At 49.5% G+C, this 22,756-nt stretch overlaps 3 protein-coding genes across 4 annotated transcripts; 1 reads left to right on the top strand and 2 right to left on the bottom strand.

Moving 5' to 3' along the window:
* The first annotated feature begins 860 nt into the window (after positions 1-860).
* LOC131382649 (dynamin-1-like) lies at positions 861-8,537 on the top strand. Its single transcript, XM_058435044.1, has 4 exons — positions 861-977; positions 5,917-6,054; positions 6,817-7,056; positions 8,415-8,537. The coding sequence occupies exons 1-4, from the start codon at positions 864-866 to the stop codon at positions 8,535-8,537; spliced, it is 615 nt and encodes a 204-aa protein (XP_058291027.1). The 5' UTR covers positions 861-863.
* A 2,024-nt stretch (positions 8,538-10,561) lies between these two features.
* On the bottom strand, positions 10,562-20,920 carry LOC131380644 (putative golgin subfamily A member 8D). 2 transcript variants are annotated; one of them, XM_058435043.1, is made up of 14 exons: positions 19,840-20,920; positions 19,667-19,751; positions 19,464-19,573; positions 18,340-18,426; positions 18,126-18,233; positions 17,847-17,931; positions 17,241-17,473; positions 16,903-16,985; positions 15,593-15,669; positions 15,104-15,168; positions 14,438-14,538; positions 14,255-14,355; positions 14,004-14,159; positions 10,562-13,920 (listed from the first exon to the last, which is right to left on the bottom strand). In XM_058435043.1, exons 1-14 carry the CDS (start codon positions 19,990-19,992, stop codon positions 13,745-13,747), a joined length of 1,620 nt encoding a protein of 539 aa, XP_058291026.1. In that variant the 5' UTR covers positions 19,993-20,920; the 3' UTR covers positions 10,562-13,744. The 2 variants fall into 2 exon arrangements, with proteins under 2 accessions (XP_058291026.1, XP_058291025.1); XM_058435042.1 differs by lacking the exon at positions 16,903-16,985 and having other exon boundaries at positions 15,593-15,668; positions 17,238-17,473.
* On the bottom strand, positions 20,016-22,430 carry LOC116464381 (golgin subfamily A member 8H-like; the record flags this gene model as incomplete). Its single annotated transcript, XM_032147634.3, has 4 exons — positions 20,016-20,188; positions 21,042-21,122; positions 21,304-21,363; positions 22,267-22,430. Coding segments are annotated over 4 exons (353 nt in total), but the record flags the coding sequence as incomplete, so codon positions are not given.
* Between the last annotated feature and the right edge of the window lie 326 nt (positions 22,431-22,756).

Genomic DNA, 22,756 nt, shown 5'->3' with positions numbered 1-22,756 from the left:
TGTGTGTGTGTGTGTGTGTGTGTGTGTGTGTGTGTGTGTGTGTGTGTCCCAAGGGAACAGAGCACTGCTGAGTTCAGGCAGATGATTAACTTGTGGATTGTCAGCAAAATACAGTCACCAGAAGGTTATGTGCTGATTTGTCTTTTGCGGTGACATCATGTTGCTCATGTTTTATGCTTTTCAGAGTTCATTAGTTTCTTTTTGTTCTCAGTTAATATCCAACTCAATAGACTGTGTAAGTAGAATACCCCCAAACTGAAAGTCACCTACGAAAAATATGTCACCCATTTAAACTGTAGTTGAAAATGTGTACACTTTAGTTTTGTGTAGCCGACACTGGATAATGGGTAAGGGCACAGGATCCCAGGGCTAGACTGCCTGGGTTCAAGTTCCAACTTAGCCACTTGCTGGCTGTGAAATACTTGACAGCTTTAAGCCCCAGTTTCTTTTTTTGTTTCAACTTAATCCCAAATGTGATAGTAAGTCTCAGTTTCTTGATCTGAAAAAGAGAAATTATTCAATGAGAGTCTAGTGGAAACTTTAAAGTTTTTAAAGCCACTACCTGGCTAAGGAAAGTCCTCAGCCTTAGCCGTTATTAGCTATGATTTTTATTGTGTTGGCTACACGTGCATTAATGAGGCAGGAAAATACTCAAGGATAACAACCAAGTGTCCAAATTATCTCATCAGACCGAGAGAGAGGTATATGTGTGCATGCTCATGTTTCAGCTCAGAGCCCTTTGTCTAGAAGGCTTTTGAACTCAGCGGTCCAGGCACTATCAACTTTGCAGTGGAGCCACCACTTTTGTTGATCAATGAAATTGACATAATTTTTTTTTGTGTTTTTTTTTTTAAGCATCAACCATGTGCCTCAAGCTAACTGTCAAGAAGAGTGTGCTTCAGTTGGCTGGAATGAGCAATTCAACTTGTGGAGGAATGAGAAATGTTAGTGTTGAGACAAGAAACATAAACCCCAGGGTAAGGCAGGAATCACTGAAAGTCAGGCAAAGGAACTGGCATCCAGTAATGAGTTAGGCTTTGCCGGGCTCTGGCCCTACAGATGGCTCTTTGGAGAGGAAAAAATTAAGCCAGGCCCGAGGGCACAGATCCTAAGGGAAAGCTGGCAGCTCTAGGCTGTCTATGGAAGAGAAGCAGAGGGTGGCACCTGGTTGAAAGAGGGGGCTGGGGGACATAGCTTGAGCCTGTGTTTACAGATGGAGTCCCCTGATTCCTGCGACTGGGAAAAGAGATCGTGCCCGGATCAGGGGACCTCAAATCAGAACTTTCCCAACCCACACCCCTTCTTTTCAGGGCGTCTGTCACTGCAAACAACAGATAACACTAGTTGGAAAGCTCAGCAGATTCTCATGGTGGTGCCTAGCAGGCCAGGCCTAGCTGCCCTTTAACCTGTGACTGAGGATGATGCCACTGGCCTGTAAGCACACATTGGAAAATCTTTACATCCATGGACACGCCATGCCCCACAGAGACAGCTGTGCAGGGTTCTTCAGGTTTGGGGTGCTGTGCTGGCAGTTGCCTTATAAATATGTAGGACCAAAATGGGATGCCCTGGAGCTTAGCTAACCTTTATCCTCCCCCCACTACCCAACCCAAAATGAAGGGGCTGCTAGTTTTGTTTGCTTTATGAAAGATGGATCTGTCATTGTTTTTAGAACGTTTGGAGAAAGATTTCTTGGGAGGAAGCTATAGTGAACCCCCAGAGATTTTCTCATTTACTGGTGCACCAGCTTTAGAGTCTTAGGTCTTCATGTTGGCTCAGCCACTCTCCAGCTGTGTGACCTTTGAGAAGTTGTTTGACTAAACTGAATCTCGTTGTCACCTATGAGTGGAGGTTGCTACATTGTTACTGTGTGGAGAACTTACCCCCAGGCACTCTTATGGGGTGATGGTGAAGATTAAATGCAACAATAAGGGTAAAGGAGGAGGCTCGCTTGAAGCCGGGAGTTCAAGACTAGCCTGGGCAACAAAGCCAAACCCCATTTATTTAAAATGTTTATTTAAAGATGTTTATTTAAAAATTAGCTGGACTTGGTGACTTATGCCTGTAGTCCCAGCTACTTGGGAGGCTGAGGTGAGACCAGTTGAGCCCAGGAGTTTGAGGCTGCAGTGAGCCCTGATTGCACCACTGCACTCCAGCCCAGGCAACAGAAAGAGACCCTGTCTCTAATAAATGAATAAGTAAATAAATAAATAAATAAAATAATAAAATAATGCATGCAATTAGTACACTAGTACATGCTCAGGCACATGATAAATGCTCGATAAATGGTAGCCCCAATAAACTTTGTAATGTTTTGGGAGAGGATGTCCTTTGGACTCAGCCCGGTGACAAAAGCATTTGAAAAGACTGATGTGTATGATGGCTATTTCCTACAGGTACAAGTCTGTACCTCCAGGGACCCAAGGCATTGGCTGGACTGGGTAACTCGTTCTGTTTACTCTTGTTTTGGGCAGCACCATTGCCCTAGGGCTAAGCAGGACTGCCACCCCAGACTCGACTGCCAACAGTATCCCCCTCCCCAAGCTAGCCATGGGAAAGCCACTTGCATCATAAGACTACAAGAGGCAGGGTGCGGTGGCTCAAGCTTGTAATCCCAGCACTTTGGGAGGCCGAGGCAGGTGGATCATGAGGTCAGGAGATCGAGACCACGGTGAACACCCCGTCTCTACTAAAAATACAAAAAAATTAGCCGGGCATGGTGGCGGGCGCCTGTAGTCCCAGCTACTCGGAGAGGCTGAGGCAGGAGAATGGTGTGAACCCGGGAGGCGGAGCTTGCAGTGAGCCGAGATTGCACCACTGCACTCCAGCCTGGGCGACAGAGCGAGACTCCGTCTCAAAAAAAAAAAAAAAAAGACTACAGGAAATCAAAGGGAAGAAAAAGCACAATTTAGTCAGCTACTCTCCAGTTGATGGGCAATAAGTTTTTGCTATTTTGAACAGAGCTGCATGCCTTGTCCACATCCCCTGTTTTATATAGGCAAGAATTTGTCTTGGATGTAGAGTAGAATTGCTGGGCTGGGAGGAGTGTGAATATTCAACCTTATGAGATGGAGCCAAACTGTTTTCCAAGGTGGTCATACCAGCGTATGCTCCCAGCAGCAGGCAGCAGTTCCTTTTTTTTTTTTTTTTTTTTTTGAGACAGGGTCCCGCCCAGGCTAACGTGCAGTGGCATGATCTCGGCTCATTGCAAGCTCTGTCACCTGGGTTCACCCCATTCTCTTGCCTCAACCTCCCAAGTAGCTGGGACTACAGGTGCCCACCGCCACACCTGGCTAATTTTTTCAGTAGAGACGGGGTTTCACTGTGTTAGCCAGGATGGTCTCGATCTCCTGACCTCGTGATCCACCCACCTCGGCCTCCCAAAGTGCGGGGATTACAGGTGTGAGCCACTGCGCCTGGCCCAGCAGCAGTTCTTTTTTTTTTTTTTTGAGACGGAGTCTTGCTCTGTCCCCCAGGCTGGGGTGCAGTGGCGCGATCTCGGCTCACTGCAAGCTCCACCTCCCAGGTTCATGCCATTCTCCTGCCTCAGCCTCCCGAGTAGCTGGGACTACAGGCGCCCGCCAACACGCCCGGCTAATTTTTTGTATTTTTAGTAGAGACGGAGTTTCACCGTGTTAGCCAGGATGGTCTCAATCTCCTGACCTCGTGATCCGCCCACCTTGGCCTCCCAAAGTGCTGGGATTACAGGCTTGAGCCACCGCGCCTGGCCCCAGCAGCAGTTCTTAAGAGATCTCAGGATCTCTATCTTCTGGTGATGTCACAAGCAGTCAAAAAGAATAAATGCCAGCTATAAACAACAATAAGAATCTTAACAATATACTATTAAGGGAAAAAAAAACAAATTCCAGAAGGATGCATACAGCATACTTTATATAACTTGGAAAAGGAAATGTATATATAGGCCGGGCATGGTGGCTCATGCCTGTAATCTCGGCACTTTGGGAGGCTGAGGCAGGAGGATTCTTGAGGCCAGGAATTCAGGACCAGCCTGGACAACACAGCAAAACCCTGTCTCTACAGAAACCAGAAAAATTAGCTGGGTGTGGTGGTGCAGGCTTGTAGTCCCAGCTACTCATGAGGCTGAGGTGGGAGGATCTCTTGAGTTTAGGTGTTCAAGGTTACAGTGAGCCATGGTTGCACCACTGCACTCCAGCCTGGGCAACAGAATGAGACCCTGTCTCTTAAGAAAAAAAAAAAGTAAATAAGTAAAATTTAACAACAAACTGTGGGCCGGCTCTGATGTCTCACACCCATAATCCCAGCAATTTGGGGGTCGAGATGGGCGGTTCAGGAGGTCCGGAGTTGAAGACCAGCCTGACCAACATGGTGAAATCACGTCTCTACTAAAAATACAAAACTTAGCCGGGCGTGGTGGTGCACGCCTGTAATCCCAGCTACTCAGGAGGCTGAGGTAGGAGAATCGCTTGAACGTGGGAGACAGAGGTTGCAGTGAGCTGAGATTGCATGACTGCACTCCAGCCTGGGTGACAGAGCAAGACTCTGTCTCCAAATAAAATAAAATAAAATAAAATAAAATAAAATAAAATAAAATAAAATAAAATAAAAAATTTCTTAAAAAGTTGGGTTTTTGAAAAGATACACCACATTGACAAACAAAAGGAAACATGACAACTGATACTGCAAAAACTCAGGCCAGGCGCGGTGGCTCACGCCTGTAATCCTAGCACTTTGGGAGGCTGAGGTGGGTGGATCATGAGGTCAGGAGATCGAGACCATCCTGGCTAACACAGTGAAACCCCGTCTCTACTAAAAATAACAAAAATTAACCGGCGCATGGTGGCAGACGCTTATAGTCCCAGCTACTCAGGAGGCTGAGGCAGGAGAATGGCATGAACCCCGGAGGCGGAGCTTGCAGTGAGCCAAGATCGTGCCACTGCACTCCAGCCTGGGAGACAGAGCGAGACTCCATCTCAAAAAACCAGCAAACAAACAAACAAAACCTCAAAGGATCACTAGTGGCTATTATCAGCAACTATATGCGAAGAAATAGGAAAATCTACTAAAAATGGATAAATTTCCAGACACATCCAGACTACCCAGATTGAACCATGATAAAAGCCAAAACCTGAACAGACCAATAACAAATAATGGGATCAAAGCGGTAGTAAAAATCTCCCAGCAAAGAAAAGCCTGGGACCCGATGATTCACTGCTGAATTCTAGCAAACATTTAAAGAAGAACTAATACCAACCTTACCCAAACGATTCCAAAAATAGAGAAGGAGGGAATACTTCCAAACTCTTTCTACAAGGCTAGTATCACCCTGATGCCAAAACCAAAGATTCATCCAAAAAAGAAAACTACGGGCCAATATCACTGATGAATATTGATGCAAAAATCCTCAACAAAATATGAGCTAACTGAATTCCACAATGCATTAAAGTTGGGGTGCAGTGTCGCAGGTTCACTCAACCCTTCCCGTTTTCCTCTCTGTGTGCGTCTGCTTTGCCGTGTTCCGTGGTGGCAGCGGCGGTGGCAGTGTTGGTGCATGGGCCTCCCCAGACAAGGGGAAAGTGAATATGCCCTTTTCTTGCCTCCTGCCAGGCATCTGCATCCTGGCACAAGCTCTGGCCAGGTCTCCAAGCAAGGGACCTGGAGATGTTCTTTTCCAATTTCTGGATTGGTAACTTGAGGCAAATTCTGGGCACTAGAGTCAGAACTAAGAGGAGACTGAATCAGGGGAGTCTGGGGTCCTGAGAGGCAGAGACCTGAAACCGTCTAGAGCATATGGGGAGCTGGGTGCATGTTCAGGCCAGTTGCTTCTCTCTGTGCCTCAATGTTCCAGGTACCCTTGGAAGTGCTGAGATCCTAGGAATTCCTGGAGCCTGGCTGCATGGCCTGGCCACCCTGATGCCCTTGTGTTCTCCATGACAGGACAGCAAGGCCGAGGAGAATGGCTCTGACAGCTTCATGCACTCCATAGACCCACAGCTGGAGCAGCAAATGGAAACCACGCAGAACCTGGTGGACTCTTACATGGCCATCGTCAACAAGACTGTGTGGGACCTCATGGTTGGTGTCACGCCCAAGGCCATCATGCATGTCATGATCAAGAACATGCATGCACCACCTCATGGGAGCAGGGGGCTCCTGTGGCATTGAGGATGCAGGTGGCCATGGCCAGGGGGAGATGCCGACCAGCCCTATGGGACCAGGTCCAGGGAGGGAGGCACGGTCCAGACCAGAGCTGTCTCATAGAAATATAACATGGTACTGAGGACAGTGGCCCATGCCTGTAATCCCAGCACTTTGGGTGGCCAAGGCAGGAGGATAGCTTGAGCCTAGGAGTTTGAGACCAGCCTTGGCAACATAGTGAGACCTGGTCTCTACACAAAAATTTTAAAAATAGCTGGGCTTGGTGGTGACACGTGCCTATAGTCCTAGCTACTCGACAGGCTGACATTGGAGGGTCACTTTGAGCCCAAGAGGTTGGGGCTGCAGTGAGCGGTGATCTCACCCACTGTACTCCAGCCTAGCGACAGAGCAAGATCCTATCTCCAAAAAATTTTTTTTAAAAAAACTGAGTAGACAGGTGTGCTGGTGGCATGATAGGTCCTGGGTCCCCTGCCAGATCTGTGACCTTGGACAGGTGACTTTTCCTCTGGACCTCAGTGTCCCTATCTGAGTGAGAAAAGGGCGGTGGGGAGGCAGATCTTTGAGTCTAAGTGGTGTAGAAGCCGCGTGTGAAAAGCCACACTCGGGGCTCCAAGTCCAGCACACTGTCCCAGCACAGGCATCAGGTCCCAACCTCCTTCCCTCTTTGCCCTCTCTCAGACCAAGGAGTTCATATTATCAGAGTTGCTGTCCAACCTGTACTTGCATGGGAACCAGAACACACTGATGGAGGAGTTGGCAGAGCAGGCACAGTGGCGTGATGAGATGCTGCGCATGCACCACGTGCTGAAGGAGGCGCTCAGCATCATCGGTGACACCAACACAACCACCATCAGCGTGCACATGGGGGCCCGTGGGCAACTCCTGGCTGCAGGTGCAGAGCATCCTTGCCAGATGCAGGTACCAGGGCTGGCCCCCATGGCCCCAAAGCTCCCCAGCCCCCATGGCTGAGCCTGGGGGCTCTTGGAACAGGCTCCATGCCCAAGCTGGCAGATGTGGGTGCTCTCTGGAGCCGTCAGGGAGCTCGTGGTTTATGGTGTAAGGGCTGAGAGCTTGGAGGGGGTTGTGTGTGGGGCTGTACTCTGAGGTGGCCAGAGGCCTAGGAATGTCATCCTGGGCATGCCGTACCTGTTGTGCTGTCTGAGCCATGCTGCCAGGGTGGGGCATCCAGCTCCCAGCCTGGATGCCTTGGAGTGCTGAGAGCCAAATCCACTGCAGAGCAGGGGTGATAGGGTCCCACCTCCTCTATCTGTTGGCAAAACAGTGGTGATCTAGGATAAAACCTCAAGAGTCCCATGCACACGGTCAACCCAAAACACACCTCACAGGCCAGGTAGGGGCACACAGCCCCCTTCCCTCCCTCCCAGGTACCATCATAGCTGCTAGCATGTGACTGAAGGCAGGGTCCCTGGGCCCCGCTGAAGCACTACCGCCAGCCAGCAGGCTCACGCACCTTGGCTTGTTGCTCCTAGAGGTCGGCCCTGCTATTCAGCCAAAGGGACCACAGTGCCTGCTGGCCCAGCTGAGCTCTGCCCAGCAAGCCCACCCACCTCCCTTGCCATGGTCTCCCTCTTCTTTTCCTAGGAGGAAGGACCCAGCCTCACCTATGTGACCTGCAAGCCCCAACAAGCTGAGGCTCCCCTCTTAGACTTATAAGTCTATAGCCAGTGGCTTCCGGCTGCCTGCCCTCCCTGCCTCCCCCAGGGTCCCTTCAGAGGGTCCTGGGCTTTCTGACCACCCAGAGGGGGCTCCGGCGATCACTCCAGCCATCTATCCCATTTAGCTTCATCATCCTTGTTCAAGCAGTGTTCCTTCTGTCAGGCCTGGTGGCTGTTGCGTTGGGCTCCCCAAGGTGAGAGGTGGCCCCGGACCAGTTGGTTGGAAGACAGGTTGGAAGACAGCTTGGAAGACAAGTTGGTTGGTGATCAGAGAAGAGGGAAGCCCAAGGGGGTGGAACATTGGTCTGACCTGTGGGTGCACTGCCTGAGTGCAATGGAAAAGGCCAGCATGTGTGGGGTGAGGAGGGCCGCCGCAGCCCCCAGGCACTACCTGTGAAGCTCCGGCTCCTCCCTCCATCTTCCTCCCCTTTCCTTTCCAGCCCCTCTTTTCCAGGAACCTTGCCACACCCGCACCTGCACCCTCCCCTCCCGGGCCCTCCCACAGCTGCTGTGGCACACCTGTGCTCTGCACTTGCCTCACCAGCTCTCTGCTCCCTTTTCTCTCTCCTGTTTTCTCTCTGCTTTCTCTTCAACTGCCAGCCGATCGGGTCAGGCAAGTCCATCCCATCCTGGGAGCCCCAGGCCCCCCTTCGATCTCTAAACAGATCCCTCCTCTTCTTGGAGCCCTCCCTTTCCAAGCCTGCCTGGGCGGCTGTTCTGTGACTTGGCAGTGGCTCCCCCAGCCCCAAAGCCAGCCCCCTTCATCTGTGACTTAGTAGTCTGTTGTGGTGGTGAGCTGACACATCCAGGTGTGACCGTTGTGAAAACTTGTGCCCACCTCTGTGGTATGCCCCTGCATTGTTCTATAAATATCTATAAATACACATACACACACACACACACACACACACACACACACACCCCTACACCTACATGTGGCCGACCGCCTCGCCTCTAGTGCTGGGAATCAGTCACTGTGCTGTCCTTTTGGAGTCTTGTGGTCCAACAAGAGAAAGCTGTCACCTGACATTGCCCCTCCAAAGTGCAGACCTCCAGTGAGCCTCCCTGTCATGCCCAGCCTATGGAGAATCAGCCCCCGCTATCCCTTCTGCCTCCCCCCACACCAAGCATGGGAGTGCTGTGCAGGCAGCTGAGTGGCCTGACAGTCTCTACCAGTCCTGCTGTCCCTTGGCTGAGAATCAAACCCTTTTCTGGATGACGGGGAAGTGTGTCGTCTGCTGGGTGTGTTCTCTGTGGAGCTCAGGGGAGGGGAAAGGCCAAGCCATTTTTAGTGTGCTGTTTGGAGGGGTGAAAAAGCCATACCTTTTCCAAGGGACACTTTTCCTGGAAAGCCCCTGGAACTCAGTTGGCTCTTATCCTGTGAAGCCGGCTCTGGCCACCAGGGGGCAGGGCCACGAACTCAGCCTGAAGGGAGCCTGCGGGGCAGCTGGCACTCTGGAGGGACAGACAGAACAGGCCACCAGGTACAGACAGGAGAGGGAGGCAAGGAGAGGGAGGCAAGGAGACGGAAGGGAAGACTCCTGGGGTGGGTGGAAGTCAGTGCCCTTAGGTGCTGGTACCTGTCTTCCCGGCCACCGCTAGATCAGGCTTCTGAGCCTGTTGACTGTCAGGGCCGGACTGCACCCCATAGGCGCCATGGCAGTCCCCGTGGAATCCTCCAGGCGCCACCAGGCAGCATACAGGTAACATGCCTGGAAGGTCCCCAACAGCCTAGCTGGACATGCTCAAGACACTCTGGGACTCCTTGTTTGGTGGCACAAACTCCAGGACCCAGTGAGGGAAACGGGAACACACCAGGCCGAGGAGTATGTCTAAATCCATTTATTCCAAAATAAAAAGCAAAATAAACAAGAGTTGCATCACCAGGGAGCCACGACCCCATCCCCGCCTCCTTCCTCTGTCCTATGCTAGCAATAAATAAGTTTCCCAGCCACAAATAATTATTAGAACCTCCTCCCATGTGCCAGCTCCAACCACTGCTAGGTATGATACAGGGGCAGCCCTACCCTCTGGAATATACAAAATGTTACACAGACACAGTATGTACACCGGGGAAGGGGGGCCACCCCAGCAGCCCATGCCCTCGCTGGTCCACCGTTAGCCCCACTTTCCTGCCTCAACTATCTCTCTGAATAAGAAGATGGGAGCCCCCCTGAGGGAAAAGTTGCTATGGTGAGAGTAAGGGGGCCATCAGGCCTCCTCCAAACAAACCAACTCCACCAGCCTCTGGCTCTTAAATAACAATCATCATCATCCAGAAATTTAGGGACTCAGCCCTGGTCAAGGTGGCAAAGGGTCTGTTTGTCTTTCCCCATTAGACAGAGGTCTTGTCCCGCTACCCTAATTGTACAGAGGTTCCTGGGAAGGGGTGGTAGGGACATGGTGGCGGTGGAGACTCCAGCCCCACTTCTCCAGGCTTTGCTGACAGGGGCCTGCTTTTAATTTTTATTTTTATTCCGTGACTTTTTAAACAAATCCCATAACTTCTTTTTCATAACTTTTTTTTGTAACTTTTCGTAAAACTTTTTTCTACTTTTTTCCCACAAGTTTTTTTGCCACAACTTTTTTATATTTTTTATCCCATAACTTTTTCACCCCACAACTTTTTTAATCCCATAACTTTTTTATTTTGTGGGCATGCCAAGCATGCCCAGCATTTGCACAGTATCAATACCTTTAATACTATAGTTTTCAAGAAACGCAAAATAAAATTTTAAGGCAAAAACAACACTTTGAAACAATTTAATAATTTATTACATTACAGAAGCATCACATCAGCAGTCAATAATGCCACTCTAGGGAAAAATCTTTCAGTATTTCCATTACACATTCTGTTTACAAGAATTCATAAATTAGTAAAATTCATTCTAAGAAAACTTGGCAAATAAAGCTTTGGACTGGAATTGGCATTTCTTTCTCTGCTTTTCCTTCCCACCGTTTCTTTCTTTTGTACTACAGTATTCATATTTTAAAATGTTTTAACTTATTTCAGAACATTAAGATAGCAGTTACATTTTTTATTAGCTATATTATTTTAAAATGACTCTTCAAGATAAAGTTTTAGAGAAACTATATTATGGATAGGACTGATTTACATTTTCAAATTTTCTAAAATTCAGCTTTGGTTTTAGAGCTGATATTTTTTCATTTCTGGAAAATCTATCAGGTTTAATCAAATACTTTTAAAATAATTATTACATACTGCAATCTTCAAATCGGTGTTTTGATTTTCCTACAGAAATTAAAATGTATTCAGTGGAACTCACATTTTAAAATTTTACGTTTCTGATGAACTCTAACCTTCCAATGTTGCCTTCTAAGCAAACTGAGAGCTGCCTTACACTGAATGAGGAAGAGCACAACTACTCAGCTGAATGAGGTATCGCAAAAGACGGCATGCACTTTGAAGAAAGACTTAAGTTATTCTCATACAATTTCCATTCTTTTTAGCTTTTTCTTAAATATATGACAAATACCTATACAAAGAGTGCTATTTCAGTCAACATAGTAAATTTATTTTCCAGACTGACCTTCAGCTTAAATATGCCAGTGTGTGATTTAATCCATAGGCACCTGATGAACACATTATTGTCAGATTGGTTACAGATGCTAAACGCTATCTGACGGTCATTCCTAGTCACTGATATTCATCACGGTAAAAGTGAAGTGATTTCAAAGATAAAAGTACCTTTGAAATAATTTATCAATGTATTAGATAAACCCAGTTTCAGAATGCTAAAAGAAAAAACATTAGACCAAATAATGTGGCTAATTAACAGTGGTCCGATTTCTAGCCCGAGGGTTTAAAATGCTCTTAAAGTAATTGTCTTTAAACTGAACTCAAAGAATGCAAAAGCGGCAAGTTCAGAAAATAAAAGGCAAGAACAGGACTTTAAGTGCATTTTAAACCCACGGGCTAGAAATCGTACCACTGTTAATTAGCCGCATTATTTGGTCCAACATTTTTTCTTTATCATTCTGTAACTGGGTTTATCTAATACATTGATACATTCATAAAATTTGGAAGAGTCAGTTGAAGTCACAAGGACTGAATATTTGCTCTCTTTCAGTGAATGCCGGCAAATCTGTTATTCCATTGGTTAAATCATATTGTTGCTCTCCTGTTAATGTCATAGAAGTATCAGGAGGATGCCAAATGCTAAATCTGGAGATGGTCTAGTAACTAGAAATCCCCACCCCAGGGAGCACACATACATATCTCCCTACCTCCTAACAATGTGATGTGTTCTGGAACACAGACATTAGAACTTCATGAAGTTTGAACTGTTGAGTCTTTCCCAAGCATCATCAAGTTATGATTTAGGCAATATATGACTGAAATGCATTCATTCATCACGCATAGGCACAGTCACATAAATATTGCACAAAACATGTCCCTAACTGAAACCGAGAGGTACAGAAACATATTTCACTCTTCGTAGTTTGTGAGAAAATATAACTGTGTGATTGTATAGACACATTTCCTAATACATCGACATTCACAAACAGTAGATTGCACTGCAGTTTGTAAACATTTCAAGTTTCATAAACTTCTCCTTGATTTTCAAAGATAATATAATACTGTCTACTAAAATTCCTTTTTGTTTCAACTAAGTACTCTCACACGTATTAGTTTATAATAATGTTTCTTATTATTTTTTAAAGTGTTTTCCATTCAAGGAAAAGAAGTAAATTCCTATGTCAGAGTAACCAAGGTGGTTGAAGAATAGGTATTAGCCAGAGAGGTCTAGATGGTAAAATCAATCTTCAAGCCTCAAAGAAGCTCCATGGACAGAGAGGAATGCCAGGCGTCACACAGCTTTCCTTCACTCTAATTCATTCTTGCCTAGAGCCTGTATGCCTGTTCCAGGGACATTTGAACTCGTAAAGGATTTCTTATGATCTTCACTAAATACATTAAGAAGAATGCCAACCAGTGCCCTTTTGTGTACTGAGGCATGTAGTCATGTGATTAAAACAGGTAACATGAACTCTGACTTTAAAACGTATTATAGATACAAATGCTCTAAGCTAGGAAAGGTTTTCCACATCCACAGTCAATGATGGGAACCTTTGATTCCTCAGATATAATCCCTTTTTAGGTCTTCGAAAAAGAGTACAACTGCTGCAGCTCATGATGCAGTATCTTCATGAGCCCAGAGCACATACAAATCCTAAGGGAACCACCATAATACAGCGCTAATTCTTGGCACCGGAACAGATGAAACACACTCTATCCTGCACATACCTGCCAGAGCAGGCCACTTTCCTCTTCTGTGAGATTTAAAAAGCTCCCCAAAAGGTTATGACTCCCTTCACCAATACACAGAAAATGGAGGAAAGGCTGTTTCCAGTTCTCGGCCTTTGAAAAACTCTAAATGTCAATACTCATAGTGGCATATTACAAAGTAATAAACAGTGCACACTTGGGGGCAAACCACATATTGAGCTAATGAAGAGCTCACTGTGATTAAGATTAGATCAAACACTAGCAAAACATAGGCAAATTTTATCTGAATTCTGTAATGAATATACATGCTGCAATGACATTACAAAAGCATGGCAGCCTATTCCAAACCAACGAGAAGAATTTTTTGCAAAGAGTGAGTCTTTGCGTGTTTGAACTCCCACCACATAAGGGCAAACTCGATATGCATGCTAATGACCTACAATTATGAAATTAAAAAGGAAAAATACTAAAAGATGCCAGAGTGAACATCAGTGAAAGCCACAGAGGCCCACTCTCTTTTAACTTTTTACAAATAAACTTAAACTCTAAATTAGAAACACAAATAATCATGAGTGGCTCTAACATTCAAATGAACTAAATGAACTGTGTCGGAGATTAACCCCATAACTTGGTTTCTTATTTAAAAATTTCTTGGCCAGCTCTTTGATGATGATGATGTTTATCTCCTTCTTCTCGGCAGCCACGCCCAGCAAAAGAATGGAAGACAGCCATTGCTGCCCAAGCCTGGGTGCTCCTGGTGGTCCCGCACGATCGGCTGTGCAGTAGGGTTGTCACAGGTAGGACCCTCCCTGGCCTCTCCTTGCGCAGAGGTGGTGAGGCTCACCTCACAAAGATCTTTGGAGAGAGGGAGGCAGGGATCTGAGCACAGTGGGAGCCCCTCTTCCTGTCTGCCCACCCCGCCTGAGGGCTCTACTCACCACCATGCTTGTCTGCAGCCCCAAGCCCCTGGGGGGCTGGGGCTCCTGGACCGGGCTCATCAGCAGGGTTCTGGGCAGCGGCCAGGAATTTTCTGTGCCCATTGTTGTAGTTGCCACAGGCCCCGATACCATCTGCTGCAGCTCCAGCAGCTTCACCTGGAGGGAGGGGTGCTCAGCTGTCATGCCACTGCCTGCGCCCACCCTCACACCCACCCCCACCCCCACCCCCACAGAGATGTTGCACACCCTACCTTCATCTCCTCCCTGTCCTGGGCCAGCCTCATGATCTCCTCCTCCCAGTGCCGCATCTTTGGCATGGCCCCCTGGCTCTGTTAAAAGGTGATGGGTTTTCCTGCGGGAGGACAGGGCTCAGACACTGGGGCCTCTCTGACGGCCCTGCAGCTCCCCCTGCCGTGCCCTGGCCTCCCACTCACTGATGGCATCTCTCTCGCCAGTACTGGATGGATCGTATTTCTTGTTTCTTCACCAGCTCACTCAGGTCTGCCTTCTCCTCCAGGTGGTCCATAAAGCTGATCTGGAGCCAAAATATTGTGGTCACATCTCGGCAGTGACCTGCCCTCAGGTGGCATTTTCAAGTCATGGAGAAGGCGGAGGGGAGTCCTGGCGTGGGCCAGCTTCTCCATGACTTCCTGCAGGGCCCGGTGGGTCTCCCCACTCACAGACTAGCCCCCAGTCCCTGGGGCTAGGACAGCTGCCTCTGGCTCCTTCTGGGCCAAGGCCACAGATGAGCCAGGCGCTGGCAGCACACCCTCTGCTCTTTCACCTGCTCTCGTAACCATGCCTGCTCCTCCTGGGCAGTGGCTCCAGTGGCCTTGAAAAATGCCACCTGAGGGTAAGACGTGAGCATTCTTGTAGGGGCATACACAGAAGAAATGGGGCAGAGAGGTGGAGCGCAGCCCCTTCCCTTGGGGCCTCAGAGTGCACCTGTTGGTCACAGGTAAAATGGTGTCTGACCACTGGCTCTCGGAAGGGGTGAAGGTCCAGAGAAATTGGAAGGAAGGGAATCTAACAGCATAAAGGGGTCTTGGAGGGACCACAGAGGAAGGTGGCAAAGTGGGTGCAGGGGGAGTCAGGCTCACCGTGGCCTCCCCGCTCTCCAGGTCCTCTGGGACGCTCGGCATGGGCCGAGGTTCTCCTCCATCTCCTGTGGGGGGCGGCCAGAGGGGTCCTCAGACAACCCAACAAGGGAGGTACCGTGGGCCCACCTCTACCTCCACCCTCACTGTGTAACCCTGAGCCAGCCCCTCCCCAGAGAGGAATGAGCTGCTGTTCTTTATTTTTAAGAATCAAGATCTTGCTATTCCGCCCAGGCACACTCCCAGTACTGGTCGATGTGGGAGTTCTGACCTGCTCCCTTTCTGACCTGGGCCAGTTCAGCCATCCTTAGGCAACTTGGTGGCCCCTGCTCACAGGAGGTCACCACACTGATGCCAGACTTAGTGCAGGCACCCGGTCGGCATAGTGACCAGCTGTTCTAAAGGTCTCTTCCAACTCCTCAATCCTATGCTGCTAACAGTCCCCCCTTCCTCCTGGGGCTCTCTCCTCTTCCTCTGAGCGGTCTCCCGTACCTTCTCCAGGTAGAACCATGAGGCCCAACTGGGCTGTCAGCTGCTGGTTCTGCTTGCTGGCAGCTTCCAGGCGCTCCTAAGGGGCCAGGAAAGAGTGAGAAGGGATGGAGTTTGCCAGGTCGTCCCCCTCACAGCCCCATCCTCAGCAGCTCCCTCCCCTGGGTCTCCTGCAACTTTTGGCGGGCCATCTTGGCCACCGCTTTGCCCCAAGCTTCCTGCTGCTGCAGCTGGTTCGTTAGCTGGGTCTGCTGCAGTCACTGCCTGTGCAGCACCTCCTTCTCAGAGGTCAGCTGCTGATAGGTGGCCACCTGCTGCTGATAGGTGGCCACATACTGCTGCAGGTGACCCAGGTAATGGTCTGGCTGCTCCTGCAGACTCTGAGCCTCTTGGCTCTTCAGCTCCACCTGCAGGAAGACCCTGGGTGTGCAGGCACGTGGTGGCTGGTTTCCAGATTCTGGGCCCATTAATAGGGTAGCGAGAGCACTGTGGGGGCTCTGTCGGCTGCCCAGACCCCTGTCCCCTTACTCCAGGCCTAAGTGACTGCCTCGCTTTCCTAGAACCCCATGCCTCCTTCCCCAGCCTCAAATCTCATACTCTCTTCTCATTTAATCCTCAGCACCTCTGTAGGGAAAATGCTAACTTCCTTTTGAAGTTAAAGAAACAGAGACTTAGAGATGCAAAGTACTTGAATGGTGACCAGTGGAATGGAGGCTGGAATCCAGTTTTAATGTAAGGAGTCTTTCTGTTTTGTTTTGAGACAAGAGTGTCACTCTGTGGCCCAGGCTGGAGTGCAGTGGTGCAATCTCAGCTCACTGCAACCTCCACCTCCTGGGTTGAAGCAATTCTCGTGCCTCAGCCTCCTGAGTAGGTGGAATTACAGGCACGTGAACCATGCCCCGCTAATTTTTTTTTTTGTAATTTTAGTAGAGATGAGGTTTTACCACATTGGCCAGGCTGATCTCAAACTCCCGACCTCAAGTGATTCTCCTGCCTCAGCCTCCCAAAGTGCTGGGATTATAGGCATGAGCCACTGCGCCTGGCATAAGGAGCCTGTTATACCACTGTCTCTTCCTCTGTGATTGGGGAGCTCCATGCCTCTAGCTAGGATGATGATGTCCAGACCTGGGAGGAGCCCAGGGCTACCCACCTCTAAAAGTCAGAGGGCAGGAAGCAAGAAACAGCCACAGGACTGCCCTGGGGGGTGCTGTGGTCACCAGCCCCCAGGCTGGAGCTGCCTCTGGCCTGGCACCTCCCCTCCCCAGAGGCTAGTGCCCGCCTCCCAGCCCTTCTTGGATGGGGTGGAGGTTTCTGTCTCCTTCATCTCGTCCAGCTTCTCCTGTAGCTCCTTTACTTGCTGCTCCAAATGCAGGGTGCTCTTGTTCTCATTGTTCAGGACATAGAGAAGCAATCAGCAACCACCCACTGCAGCTAGAGACCCCAGAACTTGGTGTCTGCCTCCCATGGCACCAGGAAGGGTGGAGGAAGGTTAGAAAAATCATCCCCTCTCTCCCACAGCCACCTGGTTCACAGGTGCCTTTAGAAGTAACATTTCACGTGAGGGCTACACTGCCCCGTTTTAGAGGTGGGGAAACAAAGGCCCGGAGGGCAAGGGAGGAGGGCAGGCTCCACAGCTGGGGCATCGCACCAGCTCCTCGAAGACGCTCTGTGGCCTGGCCAGCTGCTGAAGCCTCTCCTGCTGTTCCTGAAGCCTCTCCTCCTGCTTCTGAAGCCTCTCTTCTTGGACCCGGTTCAGGAGACTTATGCGCTGATTCTTTTCGACCTGGGCCTGGAGCTCTCCTGCCACTCTCTCGAGTTCCTTCCTCAGGTGCTGCAGCTCCACCTCAGAGGGCACTGCTGGGGGCTCCGGGGGCAGGGGTTCAGCTGAGAAAGGAAGCAGACAATAAGGGCCTCCGGATTCTCAAAAAAAAAAAAAAAACCCCTTCTCTTGGCGCACAGCTCCTCTCAGGCTCCTCAAACATGGCCTCACTGCTAATGATTCCTCGCACCCAGATGGTAGCCAATCTTCCAAGCCACTTTCAGAAAGAGAGCACTGTGGGTGGCTGACAATGGGCTCTCTTTGTTGATGGGGACACTGGGGCTAATGGAGATGACAAGACTTGCCGTCTCCTGGCACAGACCTCTTTCCCTCTGCCTCAAAGCCCTTCCATCCACCCACCTCCCTGAGGCATTCTAAGCCACCCGCACAGCCCTCTGATGCCAGTCCTGCTCCCGGGTCACGCCAGCCCCATCTTACCCATCTGTTTTTGCAGTTCGGACAGCCTCTCCAGCTCCTCTACCCACTGCATATAATGATTATTTTCCTTCTTCAATTTGTCTACCTGGCCAAAGCACAGGGGAAAGGGCCCTGGAGAGAGGGGCTGGTGGCTGGGCAGGCTGCCATCTCCCTCTCTGCCCCCACCTCCACAAAGCCCAGACCCATGACCACCTCTGGCTGTACTATTCCCATTTTACAGATGCCCAGAAAGATCCAGTGACCTATCTCAGGTGGGGGGTCTGAAGGGTCAGAACTCACTTCCTGCGACATTGCTGTCATCCTCTGCTGCCACTGGGCCTTCTCTCCTTTTAGACACTGAGCATATTCGTCTCGCTCTGATAGGCCTTGTTTAAATGTCTCCTTCAACTGCAAGAATGGGCACAGAAGTTAGGAAGGGCTGTCACTGGTCCTCACCTGCTCCTGGCCACCTGGGGTCATCTTCCTTCCACATCCCTCCCTCTGAAAACCTCACCTGTGTCAGCTGTTCCTTGAGCAGTGCCTGGTCCTGTAGGGACTGCTGTAACATCCTCTCCATACGTGCTCTACTGTGGCTCAAGAACTGGATGGTGAAGAGTGAGAAGTTTCAATCTGGAGAGCCCGGGACATTCCACACAGTGCCCCTTAAAAGGGCTAGGGCTAGGCCCAATATACAACTCGGCCAGTAAAGATCAAGGCATTTCCAAGCCCGTGGTCTGGTTTTTAAAAGAACTCAGTAAAGTTGGAAAGGACAGGGAATGATATTGAATTTATAGCTGGCTAACAGAGGCCCAGAGAGATCAGAAAATATTGCTATTGTTATTACTGTTATTATTACCACTGTTTGAACCTTTATGGAGTGCTTCACCAGGTACCATGCTAGTGATTCCATTTAATCCTCGCAACCACCATAGGAGACAGTTACTATGATTACCTCTATTGTGTAGATGAAAAAACATGGAGTATTTGAGGTTAAGTGCTTGCCTAAGATCACTTAGGTAGAGCTGGGATTTAAACACCCAGGTCTATCCAATTCTCTAAGCCCATTTTTCTTGCTGGGGATGGGGGCACAGATAGGAAGGGGAAAATTAATCTTTTGTTCACTTTTTGAAAGGATGATACATTCGCATAGTCCAAAACTCAGAAGGTACAGAAGGGAAGTATCTCCCAGCCATCTTGTTGCTCTCTCCTGAATTTTTTATGAACGCTTGCAGACACATTTTATGTATATTATCATAGTATGTACACAAACACGCACACACACACACATTTCCCCTCTCTACAGAAATGGTAACATACTGAAGGTACTCTTCTGTACCTTCACAGTACAAGTACCCAATACCCCACCTAGGACTTGCCCAAGACCACAGCCAGGTAAGGGTGGGGCAGGCACTTGGCCTCCAAGCTCTGTGTCCAGTGCTCACTCCCCAGTGCCCCCCAACTCACCCACAGCAGCTGACTCAGCCCCATGCTGCCTCTAACAACCATAAACAAAAGCAGCGAGAAATGGCCATGCTGCCTTCTGGGCAGGACACTCCATCCTGCAGAAGGGACTTTTAGGCTCACTCCTCCACCTGTGAAGCCGGGCACCCAGGGGACGGGGCAGGTGGTTGGACTCACCCCATCCAGCTTCTTATTCTGTGTGGCGGCGGCAGCAGAGAGAACCCGCTCTAATTCTTCTTTACGCTGCAATGAACATTGCAGCTGGCCTGCCAGATCCTTGGACTGATCTGTAATGAGAGTTGAGATGGGGCGCAAAGGACTCCCCCTGAAGACCTGTCAAAGTGCCAGGTTGAAGGATGACAGGGTGCCCAGATTCCCACCTTCAAAGTATTTGAGAGAACGTTTTGTGTGGAATATGTCCGTATGCAGTTTCTTTTTCTCGGTGTTCAATATGTTGATTTGAACCTTTGGGAGAAAAACCAAGCAAGTGCTGAAAGAGAAGGAAAGAAACATTCTCGGGAGGACAGGAGGAAACTTCACACCCTCCACTCACTTCTAGCCCCCTTTTGGCTTGGTGTCTCCTGTTGCGTTCTTTCTTTTCCTGTAGGAAGAGGAAGACAGAGCTCTTACCAGGGGGAGGCAGAGACGGCACAGCAAGAGACACGCCCCCAGAATGCCACCAATGCCCCAGGACAGGCCCACCCATGGGACCAGGTTATGAGAGGCCCTGTGGGGATGGGGTGGAATGTGAGGAGTGAGCCTTCTTCCCCAGGCTGGGAGTGGGTGAGATGAGACTGAGGCCTCTATGTCTGAGTGCCCCCCAAACCCAGCAGTCATGTTGCGAGGAAAGGAAATCACGTTACTTCTTCCAGTTGATGTTCCAGGTCTTTCTTCTGTTGTTTCTGTGGGGAGAGTCAAATGAAGGTGATGGAGGGTGGCCCCCTCAACTCTATTCCCCAGACCAGGAAGCGGTAGGCAGAGGCCAGGAATGGATTTTAAAGGCAAAGTTCTCAGACATAATGGGAACATGAACCGGTAAACTCTCCTGAAGCTCCCAAGGACAGAGGATTTGTGTCTTTGTTGGTTTTTGCCCACAGCCACAGAACTCAAAGTCTGAATCAGGACTCTCTTGAGAGGACAGTAACATAAACCCCTAGAGATGGAGTTGGAGAAAGGCCCCTCCTTCTGGCAGCTTGTGATTTAGAAAAGTGAGTTCATTCAATAAATATTTACTGAGCACATACGGGCCAGGTACGGTTCTTCACAGCAGATATAGGATGGAAAAGGACAGACAGGAGCCCTTGGCCCTGAGGCTTCCATTCTAGGGGGCCTTTAAATCTCGGACTCTCAGAGCTAACAGAGACCTTTGATACTCACAACCTCCTCTGGAAACACAAGCCCAAAAAGGAGAGGTGGCTTGTCCAGAATCGAAGATCAAATTGGAGACTGAGTCACAGCAGAAATACAGGGCCCCTGACAACCAGTCAGGCTAGCAATTCCCCGAGAGGCAACAACCCTAGGGCGTGTGTAGCAAGGACTCGAGCAGGGGTGTCTGGAGAGGAGAGAGTCCGCAAAGAGGGCAGCAAAAGAAGAGCCACGCTGCATGCTCTGGGGTCCCTCCAGGTGAGGCCTGGGCACTCCAGCTCCCTATTTACCCTTGGCACCAGGGGCCCCCAGCTCTTTCTTCAGGGCCCTAAGGGGAAACCCAGCCCAGGATTGGCAGCATGGAATCAGGGGACCCCACTGAACTCTTACCAAAGATTTGATGGTGTTCTTCAGTTCATTGATTTTTACAGACCTTGAATCCCGGACTACTGCCGGTTCTTGGCACGGGCTCTGAGGCGCATGCAGAGAGGAGGAGGTGGAGCAGGAGTTTGGGGAGAGGTAGAGAGAACAATCATTAGGGCTGGGGTGTGTGGGCTGTCTCAGCTGGCAGAGGGGCACCCAGTCCCCTCTGTGTGAGGAGGTTGGAGGGCTGGCCTGCAGGGTCACTGCACCTCCACCCAGAGCCTCTTACCTCCAGATCCTTCGGGGTAGCCGATGACGTAGGGCCCTCCCCGTGGAAAGCTGTTGCTGACTACAAGAGATGAGAGTGCATATGGAGATGTTCTGTCCCCCTCAGCGTCTGAGCCCTCTGACTTCCTTTCTTCCCCATCAACTGGCAACATTTTCTTTTCTGCCTATCTTGGACCTTTGTCCCATAACTCTGTGCCAACTTCTCTCATGGTTCTTATCTCCCCACCATCCCACCCGGGGGCCCTTTCAATGACTCCTGATGGCAAGTGACTGTTCTCATTGTCCTGGCTTCCCCTTGAGACTGGGGATGAGGAAAATCAAACAGCAATGCTGGGTGTCCTGGGTGTTTACAGTAGGCCATGTACTATGTACTAGGGATTAACATAAAAACAACAATAACAAATCTCATTTAAACTTCACAAATGGAAGTCAAACAATACCACCTCTGTGATACAGATGGAAAAAGAGAGGCCCAAAGAGCTCAAGCAACTTGCCATAAATCATATCCCTCCCAGACAGACAGGCAGGATTCAAACCCAGAATCCCTTTTTTTTTTTTTACGGTGACACAAGTGACAGGGTCTCACTCTGTCTCCCAGGCTGGAGTGCAGTGGCACAATCTCGGCTCACTGCAAGCTCTGCCTCCCAGGTTCACGCCATTCTTCTGCCTCAGCCTCCCGAGTAGCTGGGACTACAGGCGCCCGCCACCACGCCTGGCAAATTTCTTTGTATTTTTTAGTAGAGACGGGGTTTCACCATGTTAGCCAGGATGGTCTCAATCTCCTGATCTCGTGATCTGCCTGCCTCGGTCTCCCAAAGTGCTGGGATTACAGGCGTGAGCCACCACACCCAGCCAAACCCAGAATTCTTAACCAGTACCCAACAGTCCATCCACAATCTTAACAATTACCCTCTACTGCCCCTTGGACCCCCTGTCCTCAGGAGCCTGGCCAGCCAAGACTCACATCCCCAGGTGACTGGCAACCACGAGAAGTGGCTGCCTCAGGGATACTGCCGTTTGTTTTCCTGTTCCTCTTCGCTCCTGTTGGAACTCTAGGGCTGTTTTTCTGCCAATATGCTTTAAACTGTGGGAAAGAAGAGCAGTAACACTCATGAGAACTGTCAGCCCCTACAGCCACATCCTCCTTTACAGTTTTTACAAAATACTCTTATACACCATCTGATGTAATGACACCAACAACAGTACAAGGTGTTGTCACAATCATTTAGTGACTGAGAGGGATTGATATCATGGCTAGAAAAAAGAAAAACGCGATACTGGGACTTTGAAACTCAGTCTTCTGACTCCAAGCTCTGGGGTTTTGCCAAGAATCAGCAGCTGCCAGGGACCAAAACCAGAGGCAGAGGTAGAAAAGTAAACATTAAGTAGGCAGGAACTGTATGCCGTGTGGTTTAGAGTCACATATCCTCACACATCTCTTAGTGTGAAGAAGT

Source organism: Hylobates moloch, unplaced genomic scaffold (genome assembly GCF_009828535.3).
Source record: "Hylobates moloch isolate HMO894 unplaced genomic scaffold, HMol_V3 SCAFFOLD_538, whole genome shotgun sequence".
NCBI lineage: Eukaryota > Metazoa > Chordata > Mammalia > Primates > Hylobatidae > Hylobates > Hylobates moloch.
Note: the sequence above shows the minus strand (reverse complement) of the source record. Positions and strands in the feature narration are given on the sequence as shown.